The sequence below is a fragment of the Diabrotica undecimpunctata genome, chromosome 4, assembly GCF_040954645.1.
Source record: "Diabrotica undecimpunctata isolate CICGRU chromosome 4, icDiaUnde3, whole genome shotgun sequence".
NCBI lineage: Eukaryota > Metazoa > Arthropoda > Insecta > Coleoptera > Chrysomelidae > Diabrotica > Diabrotica undecimpunctata.
Window position 1 is genome coordinate 129,860,883 of NC_092806.1, and position 24,102 is coordinate 129,884,984.

General features: G+C 32.2%; 2 protein-coding genes across 2 annotated transcripts; one reads left to right on the forward strand and one right to left on the reverse strand.

Moving 5' to 3' along the window:
- Nucleotides 1-1,565: 1,565 nt before the first annotated feature.
- Nucleotides 1,566-12,595, reverse strand: LOC140440002 (uncharacterized). Its single transcript, XM_072530230.1, has 2 exons — nt 12,437-12,595; nt 1,566-5,367 (listed from the first exon to the last, which is right to left on the reverse strand). Exons 1-2 carry the CDS (start codon nt 12,437-12,439, stop codon nt 4,744-4,746), a joined length of 627 nt encoding a protein of 208 aa, XP_072386331.1. The 5' UTR covers nt 12,440-12,595; the 3' UTR covers nt 1,566-4,743.
- A 498-nt stretch (nt 12,596-13,093) lies between these two features.
- Nucleotides 13,094-20,975, forward strand: Su(P) (prostaglandin E synthase Su(P)). The gene is made up of 4 exons (XM_072530231.1): nt 13,094-13,449; nt 14,847-15,053; nt 17,663-17,868; nt 20,302-20,975. The coding sequence occupies exons 1-4, from the start codon at nt 13,174-13,176 to the stop codon at nt 20,768-20,770; spliced, it is 1,158 nt and encodes a 385-aa protein (XP_072386332.1). The 5' UTR covers nt 13,094-13,173; the 3' UTR covers nt 20,771-20,975.
- The last annotated feature ends 3,127 nt before the right edge of the window (nt 20,976-24,102 follow it).

Genomic DNA, 24,102 nt, shown 5'->3' on the forward strand with positions numbered 1-24,102 from the left:
TAAATTCGTCCCAAATGATTAATTTGCATACCTGTAAAATCTTCGCCATTGTGCCATTTTTAGAATCCGATGTTTCATTGATTTGTATGTTTAATGTTAATTTCAAGGCGAAATGTGCACTTCGTCCGCCTTTCGCAGATATTTCAAATATCTGCCCACACTAGGGTTACTGCGACCTGATCATTGTCAATAACAATAAAATTAGTGAGTAAAGCTTTTTCTGTTCCTACCGAAAGTAAATTTCACCAGATCCAATGTTCACAGCTTCTATCAAAGTATCGTACAAAACCCTTTGTTATTGATTCAATTGTAGAAAATGTGTCGGCAAATGCTTAAGTGTTGAACTGTGGTTCTCTTTGTAACTGTTGTTCTTCTTCATAGTCACAAAGCATTTATTTACTGTCAAATATTAATGGTGCGTCATAAATTTCCTTTTAAAGTTACATCACAGATTAATAAACAATCAGAATGTCCACTCTGCTTGTCAATGTCAAGATAGGTACGCGCATCTCGTTTGCGCAGACGGGAACAGCCATGTTTTAAAAGGAACCAGTGCTGTTCAGTGAAATTTTATCTGTTGTGCATAGAAAAATTATCCCGGTTTAATTTATTTACGGCAACCATATATACAATATGCACTATTTTATTTGTACTTTTAGTTGAAGAATAGGTTAAATTATTTGAAATTTACTAAATTAATTATCTCTAAAAATTTTAATTACACTCCTGTCGTAGCTTGTCCCAAATTTCTCAATTCGAGTCTATGTTTCCGTTTAAAATATGGCGATCGCGTGCTGACAAACTTCAAAGGCATCATCTGAGAGTGGGCATTCTGATTGTTATTTATTCTGTGGTTACATCAAGCTACATAAAAGACTGTCTTATAATAAAAATGAAAAGATAAAAGTCAGACCAAACAACTGAATTAGCATATTGGGTGTCTATTAATATTCGTCAAATTTAAGATTTTATTTTCTTCCATTATATTCGAGAGAGAGGATACGTCAATAATTATTATTACTGAAGTTATCACGTAAGTATTTCAGCTATAGAGTGCTTCATAAAAATTGTAGTATGGTAATAGTACTTTTCGATAGTGGTATAAAATATTGGGTGATACTTTTAAAATTTCCAAGAAAATAATGTAGGTAGATACTTTAATTTCGACTTGGTCTGTATTTGATTTAATGAAAAAACTATGGGTACAAGCTGTTGCTTTTGTAACCCTTTCCAATTATACAGTGAGTTGAACTAAGATTTTCATAAAAAAAATTTTAAATACTCTGTATAACACAGGACAACTTTATGTTCGTGTAACAAGGTAGTAAAACGGATCTTACATTTAAAAACATTTTTGATCCTGTACAGTGTTATGGAGGACCCTGTATATTTGTAACTCATTTTAAAGTGTGAAGCTATTTTTGTATCTCCTATAACAGATACAACGGACTTTGTCACAAAAGTTGATCACTCTGTATACGCCAACAATCGAGAACGTTGAGAAGTATCGGCATTATTGGATGCAGTAGGAGCATGGGGATAATAATAAGAATAAATAAACACAATATTCTACAATTTTTTATTTTATACAAAAAAGTAAATTAAACAATAATTTTCATATTGTTAAATTGCAATATCTAATTGCTTTTTTATATATTTACTAAGGATTTAATAATGAAACTAATGTATCTGTACAATATATAGTAATAAACAATGAATTCAGATTCTAATTTCAACTGATAGAATTGTCTAATTATTTATAAGTATACTCCCTTTACTACAGTATTAATCTTCTGCTTGTTACGACTCTTTCATTTATATCATCAACTGTTACAGTCAAATAAAACAAAATAAATATATTCATTATACAATAAACCACAAATGAGATGAACTCGATGAGGTGAACACATATCCATAACTTCATTTATCTTAAAATTGTCCTGCAATTATTTTAAAACAAATAAAGTTTAACTTCAATTTAGGAGAAAATTATTATAAGTAAATCGTTCTTCGAATTATTTAATTATTTGGGGATTGCTTATTTTCTAGCTCTGCGGACTCGTATGAAGACTAATTTGTTGGAGAAGGATAGTCCTCTTACGAAGACATAAAAACCATAAACAAAACATCTTGAATTATAATAATAGTAGAAAATGTACCTGTATTAATCCTCCTCAAAATCTATTTAACCCTTTAATCGGCAAAACCGTCTACAGACTGTTTTTACTCCAACCTAAGTATTTTTTCAATCACAGGTGTGATTGAGCTGAACGACAAAGCCGTTTGTAGGTACTGAATATACTAAACAAACTGTACCAGTTAAAACGTTGTAGCTTTATTTGATTTACAACAGCTGCCATTTATGTCGTTGATTCAGACGCTAAAATTATTTGCGTTATAGGCAACAAAAAATAAAAGTACTTTCTAGTTGAGAAATAAACACAAACATTTTGTGGTGAGTAGTTATTATGTATATTTATTGATTTTCTATTTTGTGCAGAGGAAATAAGCAGTGGAATTGAAATACCGCGCATTTAGTGAAGGCCATCTGCAGAAGGCCTTGTTGCTTGTCGCTTAGTTGCAAAATTTTTCTCACCTGTTCTTAGTAATACGCGTATCTTTTGTCTTTATTTTACCTACTAAACGTGCGGTTATTATTTTTTATGTAGAAAATGGAGGGTAAACGTTGTATAGAAGTACGTAAGAGAGCATGGGCAGCAGGAAAAGGATTCGGTGTCTACTCTAAGTGAAGAAGTAATATACATTATGGAATCGTTTACGGATAAAGATGTCTATGACGTAGACAGTGAATGATGAGATGATAAATGATTGCATCCAAAAAATAGATTCAACCGCTATATTTGTACAGACTGTGAACTTATCACTGAATATCAGTAGTACTTCGCTCAGTCCAACCGATGCTATAGTTGGAATAGCATAACTTTCACTCCTGAAGCGGCTATTGTGGTTAGAGATGAATCTACATCAACCACAGCAGCAGAAACAGTAGCATCGACATCAGAAGACACAACCTCAACACAAATGACAACAATAACAACAACGTCAGTAGCAACACTTGCATCTACATTCAAACAACCGAAGAGACTGAGATCACTGTTACTAACTTTAAAAGCTTCCAGTCCGAGAGTAGTACCATCAGCAGGTGGCTTCACTGGAAGAGGTCTGTACATATTATGAATAAAAAATTGATAAGTACTGATTATTTTTTTACTTTCAGCGTTAAAAAAAATATTGCAAAGGATTCACAGGAATGGAAGAATATTCTGTGGGGTCAACGTTCAATGCCGTTACATGTGAACGAGGTTGCATTTCGCAGCAAAACTGGTCTTCCATAATACATAAATTAGATTCGCCATTGCAATTTTTCAATTACTTCTTTACGGATGAATTGGTCGATCTTATTGTGTTGGAAACAAATCGAGCTGCACGTGTCATCGAAATTAATACACAATTCACCGTCGTTGAATTTGGTTTCAGAACCGTACTAGATTGCATGGAATTAAAGAAGTTCGAAGCAATCAAAAAGCATCTTGCGTTCAATGATGAAAGCCAACGTATTCCAAAAAGTGAACCAGGATATGATCCTATCTTTCGAGTACGAAAAATTGTCACAATTTTGAATGCTCACTTTGACAGCATCTCAAAAAATGGTTCTTCTACACCTCTATACCTCTAACGGTTTACTTAGTCTAGACGTCATGGATTCATAATATGGGTCGAAAAGGATTTTGTATCAAAACAATGGACATGGCCACCAGAATTTTTTACCATCTACTGGACATCGCGATTACCAATGCCTTCGTTCTGTATCGACGTGTAAATGTGGAGAAAAATCGGAATGTCTTCGATTAAAAGACAAAAAGACATGACGATACAACAATTTTAATTGAAAAGGTCTAAAGAGCTGTGTGCTACTATTGAAAAACGTCCTGTTGGACGACCATAGTCCGTTCAATAGCCATCTAGTAGTTCTGCCGTCGGTATATGAGCTATACATATATAGCTTTTTGTTTATTTACCTGTACCTTTTTTCAATAAAAATATTATTTTTATACTATATATTTATACGTATAAATTACGATGATTTCATAAATTTTCCTCCTGAACGACAAGGCTGTCTGCAGATGGTCTACCATTTGTTGGTCTGGCGACCAAACCAGACACAATATCGCCAAACTGACCTCATATTCATTTTTCCCACACCCAAATCACCCTAAAACTAAAATTGCCGATTAAAGGGTTAAGATTTTAAATATATAATTTCAATTGAGACAAACAATAAATCAACATTAACTAATCCTCAGAATAATCAATCTCCAGGATTACGTCTTAACTTCTTGTTCTAAAATATTCAAGTAACAGTTCAAGAGTTACAGGCCATAAACGTTCTTCTTATTTCAGGTATGCACCTCTATGGTTCATCATATTTCACGATTACTGTATAAATGTTATCCAGATCATACCACTATGAATTTTATACTCACAGTGTCCATATACCTAAATTTTTCTTCTAAAGGGATCTGATGTTGTAGTCGTCATACTTGTTCTAATAATATTTAAATAACAAATACACTGAGCTCTTGTCAGAAAATATTAAGTGCTATCAAATCCAATCAAAACCTTGAAAACCAAAACCTAAACCTACTCATCACAACAGCTACATATTTAAAACATTATAGAATCGAAGCAGTTAAACATCAAACCACAAATATTATAATGTTGTTAAATATACATCATCTCAGCCATAGAACTCATTTTTTTGGGTATATGTACAAATGTTTCAAAATAACTAGCAAGTTCGTCGATTGTGACATCACACGGGGGATTAACGTTCATTCTAGCTTGATGTGAACAGCTACCGATATTCTGACTTGTACTATCAGATCTCTGAGTATTATTTTGATACTGAGCTATTAAAAAACTAGGAGCGGAGTACCTGTCCAAATTAGAATCATTATTGCGTATGCTTAAAAGTTCACAACCGTTTATGATGGACTTAAAATCATCTGTAGGCTTTGACATTTCACCAAATTGTTTGTCTTTCTTTTTAGACGAATGTCCTTTAGAGTGTTTCCCCTTTTGAGAACACTCAACAAACTTTAACACAGGATCTCTGAGGATCTTCTTGTTTGGCTTTTTAAACGATGTAGTATGCTTTACACTTTGGTGTTTTGAAGCACAATCACATGTTGACCCAAAATTGATGGAAGAAAGTGATTTGGAGCGTCTCCGTCTCATGAATGGGTTTGATTTGAAACTGTTCACAGGTTTTTTATTCGACTTAATATCTAATTCCAATTTTTCCAAAGAATTCAACAAATTTACGTCTTCTTGTGACATGTCGGCCTGAAAAAGAAAAGCAATTACTTATTTTATCGTTAACCGATATAAATCTATAATTGAGGCGGTATATGTAAAAACGGCATGTTACTAATTCGTAAGATTTGTTCCACAAAGAAAAAGTCTCGTGACAAAAAGAAGAATTGAAAATCTAGAATGTTCTAGACGTCATCGAAATGTCCAGAAATGTCTCGTGAGGTTTGGAACGTCAGAAAATAAACAGGAAATTGGCAGTTTAATGAGTAATAGTAATTTAGTTTTTGAATATTTTTCATTTAAGTCAAGTTGTTAACAAGGTCATAAGTCGACATCCAGAAGCCAGTCGCAAAGCTCTACTAAAAACAATAATAGATATAGATCTTTAGGAAATCGATCTCCCACAACTGACAAAAGAAAGCAAGAAGATACTCTGGAATCTGAAGTTGCTTATTTGAAAGAGCAACTAGAGATTAGTAAAAATGAAATAAAAAAAGTAAGAGAGCAGGTGTCAATTTTGCAAGAGAGATTTTTGTAAGATAACTCGAAATAATGCAAAAACTGCACAGTCTAATTCGGAATACAAAGGCGATAAAGTGGTGAGGGAGAAGAATGTGTTAAATAAACAATTACAAGAATTCCAAGATGCTTTAAACAAATAACAGGTACAAAGCTTGAAGAAAAAAATAATGTAACTAAAGAAGTAAGTCTCCAGATAACCATAGTTAAACAGGAAGAAGATAATGATCAGACTCCCTTGAAAACTCTTAAAAATAACCAAAAGAAAGATTTTACTTAAAAAAGAAAGAAATACTTAAAAATTAAAGGAGAATGGCTTAAAAATGGAGTGATACTTATTTCGCAGGAAATAACCAAATACAGTGGAACTATAAAGGCGTAATGGGCTCAATGGGAATCTCTGTATCAATGGTCTATTTTGAAATTTTACTTACGGATGCTGAGAATATACTTTCCTATAATGGCTTGTAATAAAAAGTAATATAAAATCTAATTTTTCAGACAAAAATCATGTGTTCAATGAAGGCGATGTCCTCTTCATGTAAAAATTTGTATAGACCTCATCTACATCTTTAACTTTTAGCATATTGTAACGAAATAGCTCATCTCTGATGCATGGTATGCGTCACAATTATTAGAAGGATGATTCTCGAATACACAATCGATGGCATTTTCAATAGCGCCTGCCTTCGAGGCGCTTCGAACGAATTAGAGAAGGACTAGGCCAGAATATTCTAGTACATAATAACTTTTGTATATAAGCATACCTTCTAGGAGTTAAAGTTTAGTTGATAAGATATAATCGTGCTGTACACTTCTAAATAAATATATTTATATAAATTAGAACCGCTCGTTTTATTTAAAAACGGTACAATATTTACATCTGACAAAAGGCACTTCTGAGTTATTGGGTTTCGAAAGCTCCCTATTTCTACAAGAGGGCACCTATAGCTAAATACATCATACTGGAGAAAATAGAACTTGGTGCAAAGCAGTGCAGCATTTTTCTGTGCTTTGGTGATGACATATTTCATTAATGTGAAGGGTATTTTGTTTCTCTATGCAAGTTTTTTCTGGAATAGTTTTAACAGGAATGGAATTTCCCGTTTTAAAGAAGTTAATGGTAAAAAGTAACTTGAAATGGACAAGGATTTTTTTCTGCAAAACCACATTGCTGAAAGATAAGATTTAGCTTTTATATTTTTTAGGATCTACATTAATTTTACAAGCTGTACTTTATCAAATGCCTTTTTGAAGTCAATGAAGCATGCAAATACATATTTTCTTTGATTACAGCATTTTTGTAATAGAAAATTTAGTGAAAAAAGTGCCTCCCTAGTTTCCATAGCATTTCTAAAACCAAATTGGGTATCTTCAAGATCTTTCTTCGCATTTGAGTCTAATTCTGTTGTGGAGTATTCTTAGGAATATCTTAAGAGTATGGCTCATTATCAAAAATTGTCTACAAATGTTTAAAGAATATATGAATACTATCCTTCCATATAGTTCCACTTGGCTTTTAGTTTAAAAACCTTAATGCTTTTGCACCATTTTTTTAGCATGGTTCATATTCCTCCTTCATATTGTGGATTGATATCCATTTCTAATACATGCAATCTTTGAATATTAAAATATGTGAAATTCTGACACCCACATAAGGTGTCTTGAGACTAGTAAAGGACTTGGTTATGATATATGAGGACCTTAGATGACAAGGGGCCTAAGTAACATTTTTGAATGGTGCATGAAGACAGATGGATCATGAAGATGCAAATAATGACAATATCAGTTTTCTAAGTGGTAGCAGTGAGAGACCACTATTTGGAGAAGGCCGTGATTCTGAAATAGACAGAGATTATAATCCTGAGGATGATGAACAATCTCATAATTCTTCTTCGGGTGAGCTAAAAGTTATTATTTAATAAATCTGAGGAGGAATGACACACTTCGTGGTCTGATTAAATTTATATTATAAAAATATAACATTTACATGAATGATACAGTGTGAATATTTTTCAGATAATACAGAAGAAGAAGGGAGACTTGGATCATCCAATACTTATCCTCTTGAACCTCAACAAGGAAAAAAGGGTAAGAAGAGAGGAAACATGGAAATTTTATAAGAAAAAGAAATGATCCAGGGCTTATCTGAATCGTAATATGAGGCAACACGAGTCAAAAAAGTTACGTGAATATAATCACTGGTGTAGGTTTAATTGCAACGAAAAAAGATTCCATATGAACAGAGGGAATCAATATTTAATGAATATTGGAAGCTAGGTAACTGGGAGCTTCAAATATCGTTTTTAAATGGTGCCATAGAATTGCAGCCTGTCATGAGGAAGAAAGCGACAGCAGTCAGTCATAAAGATATATCATGTAACTAACCTGGGTCGTCATAGAGTGTGCAAGGTTTTTTTTTAAACTCTTGACATTTCTTACAAAAGAATAAGGAATGTTACTACAGTATACTCCCTCTATAACGAACACGGTTATTACGAGTTTTCGCTTATAACGAGGTACATTAGATGTAACGTGAAATTTCTATTGAACTATAACCCTCTATAGCGAGGTAAATTTGCTTATAACGAAAGAAAATAAGATTGAAAAACGTGTTTTTTTACGTTTTGGCCCGACCGTAGCTATAAATAAATACCCTTTTTAATTGCCGTCCGCAATAAACTTCTTACAATTTATGATTCTTAGTCGGAAATTTACAATTTATGATTCACAAGTGTCATTGTAGGGGGTTGACCATTCACACCTAATAATATAGGTCCTAATAGACAAGATGTGGAAAGTATTTTAAAGGTTGTCAGAAACTTTTTCCAAAGAAAAAACGCAAATGAAGAAGCATAAAACTGTTTCACATCTTTAGAAAATATGATAGAATACTGGACAATTTAAAGCAGTCAATAATGACAGACTTCTTCCAATTGCAGACGCAGTAGTTTATGTTATTCTTGAAAATACGCTTTATACAGATTTACAGAATACAGATTTTTTGTTTTAACGTATATCATTGACAATAAAAGTAAACAACTCTTTTTTGTTTTAATGTATTTCATTGACAATAAAAGTAAACAACTTTTTTTCAAAAACGCCATTCAAACAATATTTATTGGCATCTTATATTGCTCCGAATGGCTTCACTATAGAAAGTTAATGTTTTAGAAAATTACATATTCATATGTATGCACAGTATTATTGTTGTTGGATATAACGAGATCCGCTTATAACGAGGTAATTAGTCTGCCATTTCAGTTCTCGTTATAGAGGGAGTCTACAGTATACTCCCTCTATAACGAACACGGTTATTACGAGGTTTCGCTTATAACGAGGTACATTAGATGTCCCTTGAAATTTCTATTGAACTATAACCCTCTACAGCGAGGCAAATTTGGTTATAACAAGAGAAAATAAGATCGAAAAACGTGTTTTTTTACGTTTTTGTCTCGGCCGAGGCTATAAATAAATACCCTTTTTAACTGCCGCCCGCAATAAACTTCTTCTGTTTAATCTACCGACCGATATTGCATTGTCGGAAATTTACAATTTATGATTCACATGTGTCAGTGCAGGGGTTTGACCATTTGCACCTAATAAACGTAAAGCAGTTAAAAACATGACAAATGAAACGAATTTCACCACAATTTCATTTCACAGTTGTTTTTGTTGTAGATGTTTATCGTTTGTTTCCTCATTGTGCTTTCGCGTCTTGAAAGTTGTGTTGTATACATAGTCATATAGATTACACACTATGACTCCTAAAAGAAAAGCATTTACTTTAGAAGAAAAAATTAACATCCTTAAAGATGTTGGGAACGGTAAGAAGAAAGCAGAAGTTTGTCGTGAAAGAGGAATTTCAAGTTCCACTCTATCTACCATATTCAAAAATAAACAAGATTTTCGAAGCAGGTTCGTCTTTTTCCGGTAAATCGACAAAACTACGTTCCGCAACTAATAAAGAACTCGATACTGCAATGGTCAAATGGTTTACCGTAAACAGGGCTGCGAATATTCCAATAACTGGATCACTGCTTTAAGAAAAAGCAACACAGTTTTCGCAGGCGCTAGGTGGAGATGAGAATTTTAAAGCATTGACAGCTGATTGAAGTCATGGCCTACAATAAGACAAAATTACAGTGATGATAATGTTGTCAATGCCAACGAGTTGGGACTTTTTTTTAACTTATTCCAGATAAGACCCTCAAATTCAAAAAATGAATGTTGTATAGGTGGCAAGTTATCAAAAGAAAGGGTAACTGTACTCGCGTGTGCCAACATGTCTGGTTCCGAAAAAAGGAAGTTAATCGTCATTGGAAAATCTCAAAAACCACGATGTTTCAGAGGCGTAAACCAGCTTCCTGTCACATATAAATTTAATAGAAAATCATGGATGACAGCAGAGATTTTTAGTGGAGAACTTTTGAAGTGGGACAGAGAGTTGGGATGTCAAAAGATTCTTTTAATTGTTGACAATTGTACAGGCCATCCGAAAGTTAACAATAATTTAAAAAACACTCAACTTCAAAAACATGCAACTGATGGATCAGGGCATTATAAGATCCCTTAAAGTTTACTACAGAAAACTTTTAGTTACGCGGATCCTGAATAATGTGGAAAACCGTAGTGAATCCCCTGTTAGTTTATTAGATGCCATAAATTGTATCCACAAAGCATAGAAACTCATAGATAAAAAATTAATCAGAAAATGTTTACGTCATGTGGGGTGGATAGAGACTGAGGTAGAAAACGAAGATGGATATCCTGTAGCAGAGTGGTTGAGGATACAACAGCAAGGTTAAGAACAAATCCAACTGAACAATGATGACGAGTTTGCAGAAATTCATTGCCATAGATGATGACGTCATTGGTTGTGATCTTCCGACGAATAGTTAAATTATCGCGGAACTAATAAATCCGCCGGCGGAGCGCGTTATCGTCAGTGACGAAAGTGATGAAGATGGACAAGACAATCGCGGGGAAAATCTATGCAAGAAGGTCCTAATAGACAAGATGTAGAAAGTGCTTTAAATGTTGTAAGAAACTTTATCCAAAGACAAAACCCAAATGAAGCAGCATACAACTGTTTCATATCTTTAGAAAATATGGTAGATATAATGATACTGGACAATTTAAAACAGTCAAAAATGACAGACTTTTTCCAATTGCAGAAGAAATAGTTTATGTTATTCTTGACAATATGCTTGATACATTATGTAAGTAGTTGGAGAAAAATGGAAGTACATATTTTTTGTTTTAACATATATCATTGACAATAAAAGTAAACACCTTTTTTTCAAAAACGCCATTCAAACAATATTTAGCATCTTATATTGCTCCGAATGGCTTCACTATAGGAAGTTAATGTTTTAGAAAACTACATATTCATTATGAATACACAGTATTTTTGTTGTTTGATATAACGAGATCGGCTTATAATGAGGTAATTAGTCTGCCATTTCAGTTCTCGTTATCGATGGAGTCTACTGTATATAGTTTAGCTATACTCTATTAGACACCAGATTAATATTTTGAATCAATCTCTACCCTGTCCAATTTATTCAAAGATTATTCAAAGAGACCTAATAGCCAACTGGTGAGTAAATAGTGTTTCACTAGATAATTTTATCATAAAATAACGAGAATGTGGTCCGATTCTAAAGCATCGGGATACTAGAACATATTATGATGTCCTACTAAAATGCTTTTATTTTGTCACACCAAAAATATTCTATGCAGATTTATTTTGATATGGTGAATGCATATAAAAAATGCAAAATAAAATGTTTCAAAACACACAAAAGTGTAAAGTTTTAGTTTTATAAATTTATTGAAAGAACAGTGTACTATTTATTAGAAGATTGTAGACATAGACAACATAATTAATGTTAATATGATACAAACATACATGATAAAACTGGTTGTACAATATGAAAACTTCTATTTTTTAAAATAACCAAAAACAATAAAAATAAATTACAAAAATAATACAACTGTTTGTATGTTGTAACTGACAACGAAATTTTTTTATTTTAAACATCTTTGTCTAACCCTAGAAAAAGCTACATGAAGCTGCTGTGACCAAGTAAAGGGTCAGGTAAATAAATCCCAAAACATTGCAGAGATCATCACCTGCTACAGAGATAGTAGGTGGTATTGGGGTTTTCGTTATGGACAAATAGATATACAGACAGAATATATAAATTATACATATTGATACTTTATGTCATAGATTTATACATTACAGTCATAGATTTATACAAGAAAATTAAAAAGATACAATAATTTCCCTTTGTAATATTTACAGTGGCTAAACTTCCATGTATAGAACAGAGGTTACCTATCTAAATCAAGAAATTTTCATTTATGCACTATTCTAAAAAACCAAATCAGATATTAAAATCAAACAACGAACCAAATTTTTGTAGGGATGTGCAAAAAATTACCAGTTAACAATAACTGAACTATTTTTTGGGTTTTAAAAGAGACTTTTTCTTTATAATATAAACAGGTTTAACTAGAGATATTCTCTATACAATATTAGAGTGAAATTAACTTCGTTTAATATATTTACCATCGATGTAGACTACACTCATTATATAACTTAAAAAAAGTTATCACCACAGCAATGCTCTGCACTTTTTAGTTTTTAACTCGCAAAAATATTTATATCCAAACACTTCGACCAAAACACATATAAATGATGACTAATTGCCATTTAAATTGTCAAATGTCATTATTCTTCAAAGGCCAACATTCACGGCTATTTTAAACTGGCACTTTATTTCAATTCACGCTGACGTCATGCAGATCTTTTAATTTCTCTTGCATGTTTGAAAACTAAATAAAGGAATATACATATTATGTATTTTATTTAACCTGAATCTATTCTGTGACCTGAGCCTCAACCCAATTCAAAATACATGTACTAATGTTGACGTTTCAACTTCCACTCCGGAAATCGTTCTCAAAAAAGATTGTTTTTAAAAAAATCTGCGAATTAAGGTTGATTTCTTTACGAAAATGTATAAACATTGGTTAACATTGACAAATTTTGCTTCGATCTTGTAAGCAACAGCATGTATATGGCTGAAAAAATCTGATGGTGATGTTTTTACCCTAATAATATAAAATTCGGACTGTTTTTTTGTGTTAATGTTATATGTTTGCATGTTTGTGTAATCTGATTTTATTCTGTTTTATCTTATGTGTCTTTAAAAATGAAGAAGATATTTTTAGGTTAGATACTTTAATTTAAGACGTCAAATTATAGAGTTGTCTAAATATAAAATTTAAACACAAAATTTTAAAATGCTCAATTTTACAAACAAATTAGTGACGAAAAGTTTACTATTCTCATACCGACCGTATTTAGTAAAGGAAGGATTCAAAAATTTGACAACCAATACATCCAGAAACATTAAAAGGGGTACTTTCAGACTTGGACTTACAGGTATTACAGTAGGAGCTTTGGTCGGTACCGGCTACTCTATTCATTATATGAATAAGCCTCGAGCACATATATTAAATGAAGAAACCACAATAGCTCAAGTGAAGGAGCTACCATCCATAAAACCTACTAGATTTGTAAGTTTTCTTAAATTTTTATACTTTGGGTAAAAATTTTTTTATCTCCTTAACCATCACAATTAACCATGACCAATTAGTCTCGGATATTAAATGTGTTGCAAGTGTAGATCTAGCTATAGATAATTCACAACATAAAGAAATATAGGAATTTTATTGAATTATCTTTAATAAAACTAAATTGTTGTTTTGATATTTTGTTTACAACTAAAAAGATAAAAAAGTATTAAAAATTCACCTTTTAAAATATTTGATATTAAAGAAATTGGTCTATAGGATTTACAAGTGTATCTAGTATTCAATTTATATATAGGAATAAATTTCATGATGGCCAAATGGATTTTTCCATGCATTTGCTAAAATATGTCAGCAAAATATTAATTTTTGTTTCCAGACAAAGTGGTTCTTATGGCAAATTCAAAAAATAAAATGCAAAAATTGATTAACCATATGAATGGAAGAAGCAGAAATGATAAAAATGGAAATAAATATAGAAAAAACAAAAGTAATCATATGTAACGAGAAACAAATAAGTGAATAAGACATAAACACAATTAAGTGCAAGAGGAAGTATATAAAAAAGGTACCCATATTTGACAACTTGGGTTCAGTGTTGTGTATGTTACAAATGATGGAAAAATTGATGCCAAAACAGCAAACAAGGGAAACAATCCAACCAAAATATATTATGCACTACACAAAATTATACTGGGACATAAATAAATTGAAGAAAGAAATAAAAAAGAAAATTCAAAATACTATTAATTACACAAACTAGTGAAAACTGGATATGTAATAAGAAACAGGAAACAAAGATAAATGCAGTAGAGTTGAAGCATATTAGGAAAATAGCAGGCAATATTAAGTGGGACATAGTGGAAAGTGTAGAAATAATAAACTACATTGACTAGAACCAAATGAATTGGTTCAGTCAACGGGTAAGACTGGGTCAAACTCCACTAGTAAAAGGAATAATGGAAATGGGAAAATCAACAAAAGTGGCTGGACAAAATAGAAGAATATTGAAAGGAAAATAATTAAAGTCAATATTGCTTGTGCATATACTAGCACTAGCACCTAGAATTCTTGTTGGAGAGTAGTGGCAAAATACAGTTACCCATTGTTTTCTAATCTCATGTACCTAAGTGGACAATGCAGTTATAATATTTGATAACTGAAACATGATCCACTGATTTGTGGATATTTCTCCCATTGGCTAAGTGGGTCATATATTATCTGCAGATTCTTTTCCTAAATAGATATATCTTACCAGATAAAGAGATCTCTAAATGTTATTTAATGTAATTAGGTTTTCAGTTTTTAACAATAATTATTATGTTACATGATTTATATATGTTACAAATTAATAATGAATGATTACTTATGTGAATTTTAAGGTAAAAAATGTTGGAGATAAGGGATTGGAATTAACACTCTACCAATACCAAACATGTCCATTCTGCTGTAAAGTAAGGGCTTTTTTGGATTATTATGGTATTTCATACAATTTGATTGAAGTTGACCCTGTGTTAAGACAAGCAATAAAATGGTCACCTTATAGAAAAGTCCCAATTTTAGTGGCTAAAACAGAGGATGGGTATCAGGTTTGTTTTATACATTTTTTAACCATGTTTTGATATTATTTTCATAAAATTTGCTGTATGTATGTATAGTGTTAACATGCATTTTAGGCCCATTGCTGGATGGACAATTTCCATCATTTTCTGTTCTTAGCTATCTCTTATTCATATCTTATTCCCATTTCAAAGATTCGGACAGCAACTTCAGAAAAAAAATAGAACTGGAGTAGAAAAAAATTAAAAATTATAGAAGAAAAAATGTGTCATAAGAAAAGTCAAGTTTGATGATAATTCTTCAAAGCTTTGTCCCATGATTGAAATGGAAATTTGCAACGATCATAGTTCGGATGATCCCAACAGCAATATACATTGCACATCACGAAAAAGAGGCCATCTAGAATTTTGTAAGAATTTTTCAATAACTTTAAGTTTATACAATTTATTTTATTGTAACTAAATTCCCACAATGCAGAAACACTTTTAGCGTCTTTTGAGGCACCAACAAATGGTGCCGACAGGTCAATTAATGGTAATAAGTTTGCAGAATATCAGTTTTACTACTTCAGATAATGCACATGTTGTTTGTACCATATTTTTCTTGGAATATGGCTATTCTGTTTTTCAAAAACCTTTCACTAGTGTACAGTTGTCCGAAGAGTAAACTTATGCAATTTTTAAATTTAAAACTATGGCTGAGAGATTTGTTAGATCTGTTCAAATTGTTAATTTGATTAATAATGGAATGAGTCAAATAGAAGTGGCCAGACAGATAGGAGTCAGTCGTTGTATGGTTAAAAAAATTTACCAACGATTCATAGAGACTGGATCTCACGAACGACGACCAGGATCAGGCCGAGAAGAATCACGACGGCCAGAGAAGACCGTTCTTTACAATGCACTTCTTTGCAAAATCGGTTCTTTATGACTAGATCAATACAAAATCGTTTCCAAAATGCTCACAGGTGGACTTTAAGCACTTCTACTGTGAGAAGAAGGTTGAGGGAATTTTGTCTAAGGGCTCGCTGTCTAGCAACAGGACCTTTGTTAACAGCAGCACATCAACAACGCCGACTACAGTTTGCATTGACCAGATGCCACGAGCATTGGACGATAGAAGATTGGAAAAATGTTTTGTTTAGTGATAAGTATCCAGGATGGTTCTTTATGGCTCAGATCTTCGCATCAAAACATTCAGAAGACGTGGGGAACAATATTCTGCTTGTGTTCGACGAGTATGTGTTGCTTTTGGAGGAGGTTCAGTAATGTTATGGGCAGGCATTTTATTCGAGGGCCGTACTGATCTCGTATTTATTGATAGAGGAGCGTTGAATGCACACTGATACATTAACGAAATTCTAGATGAGCATGTAATGCCTTTTGCTGGGTTTGTCGCTGAATACTTTATTTTTATACAAGACAACGCGCGGCCACGCGTAGCCAGGATGGTACTGGAATATCTGGAAACTGTCGGTGTGCCAAAAATGAACTGTCCTGCTCAAAGTCCAGATTTGAATCCGATTGAACATGTTTAGGACCAACTCAAACGAAGGGTAAGAAACAGAATACCTGTTCCAATAAATCGTGAGCAGCTTCGGTTGACGCTCATGGAAGAATGGGAACCTTTTCCACAAAACGACATCCAGAATTTGATCAATTCAATGCCAAATCGAATGAGGAGTGTAATTCATAATAGAGGTAGTAATACACAGTATTAATAATCACGACTTAATTGTAATTTTATAAAGAAAACAGAAAAGATGTTCAATGTTAATTTTTTTTATTTTTCAATAAAATCATTATTTTGGAAAAAGTTATTTTTTAACATTTGTTATTTAAAAAATGATGCATGCATACTGCTTTAGAACATATTCTTAAACATTACACAAACATCTAATGACAATCACTTTGTGGTATGATTCGTAAAAATTAAAAAATGGCAAAAATTTTAGGTGGCCTCTTTTTCGTGACGCACAGTGTAAAAGAGTGTAAAAAAAGTTTACTTAAAGGGATTCGAAAAATTGTTTTTTTTTTGTTAAAAGTTATTTGTTAAGAACAATTTCCGGCCCATTTGGAAAAATTAAAAAAAAAATACATTTAAGTAGCTTATATATATATATATATATATATATATATATATATATATATATATATATATATATATATATATATATATATATATATATATATATATATATATATATATATATATAAAATTGAATAAAAAAGGTTTGGTGTGGTAGAAATGCAAAAAAACCGAAGAAGAATTGTAAAAAAAAAGCCGAAATCGCATGTTTATTTATTTAACAGCTTTATAAAAACTGATTTCATTTGTGGCAAATTGAGTACGAAAGCTACACTCTTCACCTTTAAAAAGCATTTTGATTTTTGTCGATAGTATACTCTGACCAAAGATATCGAATTTTTACAGTCGAGTTATAACAAATTTTCCCCCTCCCCTGTGAGGGGGTTTTATGGGGAATCCCGGAGTGGTCAATCTTTTTACACCTTTCTTTGGGGTCCCAAAATTGTCATTCTTAGCAAAATTCACCTTGTTCATATGATTTTTAGAGGTTCAGCGGCATTTTCGTCTCTGACGACTGGAGTACTGTTTATTATAGTAACTTCTTTTTTAGCCATTAATTGACAGTGCCATGATAGTATCAGCATTGGCATCATACCTATTTGAAGATAACAAAAAAGACTTAACTGATATTGTTAAGTGTTTTCCAAGTGTTAGTTATATAGATGACGATGGATCAAAGAAGAATGAAATTATGAATAGATATTTTATTATGTTGAATAACAGGAAAGATTTACAAGCCATTGAACAAAAAAGCAGGTAATACAAATATTTTCACTCTCTGTCCCTCCTCCTCCTAAATCAGATGTTTTTAGTTGGTTTCTTTCCTTTAGTTTAGTTCATTTTCTCAGTTTCTCTTTATGGTCCGACATTTTTCTTCTTTAGGGATAGCTTATAATTTTTTAGTACACTCGTACCAAATGAATACAGTTCAAATTTTATGGCCTAATTTCCAATGAATATTTACCCCAAAATAGATGTCTCTCTTCTAAAAATCTATTTTATTGGTTCATCTAATAATTTGATTTTTTATATCATCATTCTGGCTTCACAACCCTATGTAGCCTCCTAAAGAATTTCTCTCCAGTCATTCCTATCCATCGCCTTCCTCCACCAAGCATGTATTAACATTTTTTTCCACACGATTTTGTATATACCTGCCTAAATACTGTGTCGAATGTCTTCCTCTCTTAGCCGTTATGCAAAAGTTCTATTCTCATTTTTCTCTACATTTGATAGTTTTTGAGTTATAAACGATTTAAAATCAGAAAAATTCGAAAATACGCATTTTCGAGGCTTGAAAACTCACATGTAAATTATTATTTTGGCGATTGTCAAGTGTCTAAATTGAAGTTTAAACATTCAATTTCAATATTCTGAAGAGTAATCGGGGCTTATTTTAATTTAGACCGTTGTTTTTTAATTGGTAATTATGCGTGTCCACTCGATTTTTAAACCACCGGCACCACCGCGCTCGGCACTTTATGGTGCGTCTCTGTCGCACTTATACAAATACATATTTACGCCAAAAATTCCCAATAAATACTTGACATTTATTAAAAATTTGTAATTTATTATTAATGTAGATTTTTGTGAAAATAAATATACTTTAACTGACTGTTATGATTAATCAATCTTCTGTACAATTACTTTACATATGTAATTATTATTAGACTTTTAAATTAAATGTTTGAATGAATATGTTTGATGCTTTTGAAATTTGTTGTGTACTATAATTTTCACTTTCAATTTATGATAAAAATCAATCATAATAAACTATAAATAATTATTAACTTGCCATTTTAGTTATTTAAACAATGTTAAGAATAAATTACGAAATTTTAATAAATGTTAAGTATTATTATAATATACAGTGGTACCTCGATATACGAGTGCCCTAATTGACAAGTGTTTTGAGATACGAGCCGCCGAGCGAGCAATATTTTGCTTTTGAGATAAGAGCGCCATTTGAGATACGAGGAATCGCACACTACACTGCTGCACACGACCCCAACATGCGCCCAGTACAGTTTCTCATATTTCAGAGTAGACCTCAGGCTGTGTGCTTGTTTCCTTCGTTTTGAAGCATTTTTTATAAGCTAGGTTCACGTTTTTTTACTTTTTGTACATTTATAAAACATTATCACATTTATTTTTATAACCATGGGCCCGAAGATGATATCTATTGAATTAAATCGTAATTAAAGCCCTGATTACTCTTCAGAATCTTATAATTGAATATTTCAACTTCAATTTAGACACTTGGTAACCTCAAAAATAACATTTTACATATAAATTTTCAAGACTCGAAAATGCGTATTTTCGAATTTTTCATATTGTAAATTATTTATAACTCGACTACTACAAATTTAGTGAAAAATGATAAGATCTTTTTTGTTTAAAATCGCCTAAAAAAAAAATATAAAAAATGTTTTTAAAAACAGTGATTTTTGGCATTTGTTTAAACAATTTCTGCCTAAAAATTTCTGCCAGTATCTTTCAGATTTGTTTAGAGGGGACATTTTTGAACAGGAATCCGAAAAGAAACCGAGTCAGAAAAATGTTTCATACGGGAGCGGCTTCACAACCTGGACTAATTCTTGTTTGGCCAGTTTGATTTTGTTTTTTATTTTTCCTTTGATTTGTCGGTACTGAATGCTGCCTTTCTCCCTACGTCTTTCCTCCATCAGGTCCAAGATTCTTCGGTCATCCAAACTTTATGTGCTTTCATCAATTGCGTTTTTGATGTCCTTAAAAACCACTTCCGGGCTATAGAAATATTTATGTTCTACTTATTCTTCTGATGAGTTCGTTTTTTAGTTCGCTTACAACCATGTTATTGCCTATTGTAGAAATATCATTTCTGGTTTTATCATTTTTAAGTCGAGTTTTCTTAAGGGAAAGTTCGATTTTAGCTACTACTGGGTTGTGATTTGAATTTACATCTGCATCAGGAAAAGTTTTTTGCTGATTTAATATTGTTTTTGAAGCGTTTAAAAATACCGAAAACAATCGCCCATTACAAACCCTTAAAGTGGTTGCCAGAATAGTGATAATTGAATATTGATCAATGTTGTACTTTTATTTCTTTCGATATCGCATATTATTAAATATCTAAAGAAAAATCCTCGTATAAATTACTTTTCAGATAATCCAGTAAAACTCTTATATTCACTTATATTTTCGTTTTAGCGAAGAAAGAAAGTGGCGTAAATGGGCTGACAGTGTGCTTGTTCATACATTATCCCCTAATGTATATAGAACCACCGAAGAAGCTCTTCAATCATTTAACTGGTTTTCAGATGTAGGCGAATGGGAAGCCAACTTTCCTGCTTGGGAGCGGTATCTTATGATATATGTAGGAGCATCAGCAATGTGGTTAATCGGAAAGAGACTTAAAAAGAGGCACAATCTGAAGGATGATGTAAGACAATCTCTATATGATGAGTGCAATCATTGGCTTAGGGCAGTGAAATCCAAAGGTGGTCAGTTTATGGGTGGACAAACACCCAATTTGGCAGATTTGGCTGTTTACGGAGTTCTCAGCAGTATTGAAGGTTGCTTAGCTTTTAAAGATTTATTAAACAACACCAAAATTGGACCTTGGTATTTCGGAATGAAAAAATGTATTTCAGAGCATGAAGGTGCAAAGTCAATTTAAAGTCTCATTTGTTATGGATTCAATCATTTGTATAAAGGTGAATTAAAGTTAAATAATGTGATATAAGTATATGATGTAAGTTGTTTTTAATAAAGGAAAAATACATTTTTAACACTTTATTTCAATGAATGAATCTAATTAAGTTTGTGTTTGTATATACCTATTTACATTTATCCGAATAAAGTTTAAACAAAGCTATTTATTACATATTGTGTTACAATTAAATAATTACCATACATAGGCAGTAAAGTGAGAATATATAAAGGAACATTCATAAACTACGTCGTAAAAAATTTCGACTTTTTAAAACCCTCCTGCCCCTCCATCATAACGAGAGGTTTACAGTCGAGGCCCTCCCTCACGTCGACGTCGCAATTGCAACTAATGACTCCTCTTTTCAGTGATTAAAAGAAATCAATGTTATTTCTGGATTTTTTCAAATTGGTATAAAAATTAAGAAATAACGAAAACATATATAACTACAATCTGGTACATAACATGAAATAACTTTAATGTTTACTTTTTGTTTTCTTTTGTAAAAAATTAGTAGGCATTGCAATACACGTTGCAGTCACATAAAAAGCTTATTCAAATACGGTATAGCTATAGTAGAAGCCTAGCTATAGAAGATAAAGATCTAGTATAGCTATAGAAGATAAATCTATTTTTATCCATAGTCCTCTATGATATCCCGTATGTCGCTATATGTTCATTAATAACGAAGATAAGGTGTAGTGCCCTTTTGTCTGTCGCTTTGTTTGTTTTTTTCCGTCCTAATATATTCGTTATATAGTCCCCTTTCATTTGCTATGTCGCATGTTATTATTCGATCGGTTGTTTATTTTGGATTCAGCCAGAGAAGTCAATAAATCAAAATTTGTCTTATAGTAAATGTATTTGTATTTATATTGCCCTATGATATCTCGTATGTCGCTACACGTTCATTAATAATGAATATACTGTGTAGTTCCCTTTTGGTAGTCGCCTTTGTTTGTTTTTTCTATTTGAATATATTCCTTACATCATCAATAACAACAGAGATATGCTGTAATGCCGCCGCTGGAGTTTTCGTTACGGACAGACAGACAGAATAAGCAAATTATATGTATTGATATTGTCGTGTGATATCTAGTATGTTGCTCTACGTTCATTATTATAGGGTATAGTGCGACAGAACTTCAATTTTATGGATGTAAGTAGCGATATATTGTTTTATTTGAAAATGAAAAGTTGATTAGGTGTAACTTATTTGTTTATTACACAAATTATCTGCTGAATGGTAAGTCGTATCATTTATTGGGTTTTACCTGTATGTAGAGCGGAAAAAGCTGAGAATTTTGGTATACTTAACTCAATATTTTAAAATTTGTCATTTACCTGGTTTTCGCAGTATACCGACGATATGATTGTCTATACATTCAACATACTTCTTAAGAACAGTAACTCTTTAGTAATAAAGTATAATATGTACTTACACTCTATGATAGACTTTTGTTGACAGTAGGTTGGAAGAAAAACAGTACACTACAATTAAGCTATAGTCTCGTGTTTGCAACTCCTGACGATATTTGATTAATATTATTATGCATAAAAGACTCAATTTTTATTTTACAGTCAATACATTTAATGATCCTCATTTTTTTCATTATTTTAAATATTAATATTTATTGAATTTTATATAGAAACACTAACAATTTTATTGCAAACCTTTGTCCATTGATCGGCCATTTTTTTAGTAGGTACAAACTTATTTTTACTAACTAAATAACAGCAACCTAGCAGTAGTAGTAAGCGTAAAAATTAAGTGAAGAATATACCTGGCGAACAGAGCTTACTTTGGACTAAAGCAGCTCTTAACATCACACATAATTAGGAGAACACCAAGATACTAATATATGAAACTCTTATTAAACCTGTCCTGACATACGCGTCAGAGACATGGACTATGGTAAAAAGCGACGAAGAACTGTTAGGCCGCTTTGAAAGAAGAATACTTAGGCACATATACGGAGGAGTACAAAAAGGCGGGATATGGCGCAGGCGCTACAATTTTGAATTGTATCAATGCTATGAAAAATGCAACATCGTCCGGTCTATTAAAATTAATAGACTAAGGTAAGGAGACCTTGAAAGAATGGACACTGGAGACCCCCAAAGACAGATATATCAAGAGCCAGTAGGAACCAGGAAGAGAGGCAGGCCAAGATCTAGATTTAAAACTCAAGTCGAAGATGACTTGAGGAATCTAGGGGTCAGAAATTGGAAAGCCGGGGCGAAAGATAGGGGGAATTGAGACTAATTCTTGAACAGGGTTGTAGAGTCAAAGATGATGATGAAACTTAGTTTTACAAATTTTTCATTTGTAGCATGTCAGCATCAGGACCGGATTTAAGAATCATAGCACTGGAATATACGCGCACACAACAATTGCATATAAAAGACTTATTATTGTTTCAACTAAAGCATGATTCAATCATCCATATATAAATAAGAGAGTTGTCGAACTAAACAATAACATGAAGAAAAACTACTATAAAAAAAGTAAAATATATCAAAAACTTATTGTCGACAGCTTATCTGTATTTAATAATTTTCAATAGCTTCCATTTTAAACACATTCTTTGTCATTAGGAGAAGCGTCACACATTATAAAGTCATTAGGAGAAGCGAATCAGTTTTAATGCCCATTGTCCATGTAAAGCAATGTCTCTTGGTCGATTTGGGTACTGGTCATTAGACCAAAAGTTGTTGGCACAAACTACGAAAGATCAGTTCTATTTCATTTTCGCAAGCGGATGAAAGTGCCTACATCATGGAGTCGTTGCCAGTATCTGTTGTGAATTTCAAACAGGGTATGACTCTTAGTGTGCAAGTAAAAGTGTGGTATTAACCTTTTCACTGCGACTAGTTATAAAAGTAGTATGATTTCTGATACGGCTGTTTCATGCCTGTGTTGAGCAACATGGTTGCCGCAGTAAGTCGATGGAGTACTATGGCGTATAAATACGGTTCGCGCAGTGTATCAATACGGTGTATTCAGGACTGTATTTACAATTTTGTAGAAGTAACTATAAATTTGTTGCTGTTAGATTCTTGAAAAATAAAAAAAAAAAAATACACTGAAAAATTATCATTATTTTATTTATTATTAGTAATTGTAGCAACAAGGTAAAAAACTACAAACAAATGGTACGCAAATGCAAAATATAAATAAAAGTTTTGACTACATTAAAAGGAAAATTAAATTTTTTTTATACAATGGCACTTTTCAAAACATGGTGTAACGCATAGAGGCACATTACAGGCTATGCAAGTAGTGGAGAAGGGGACAG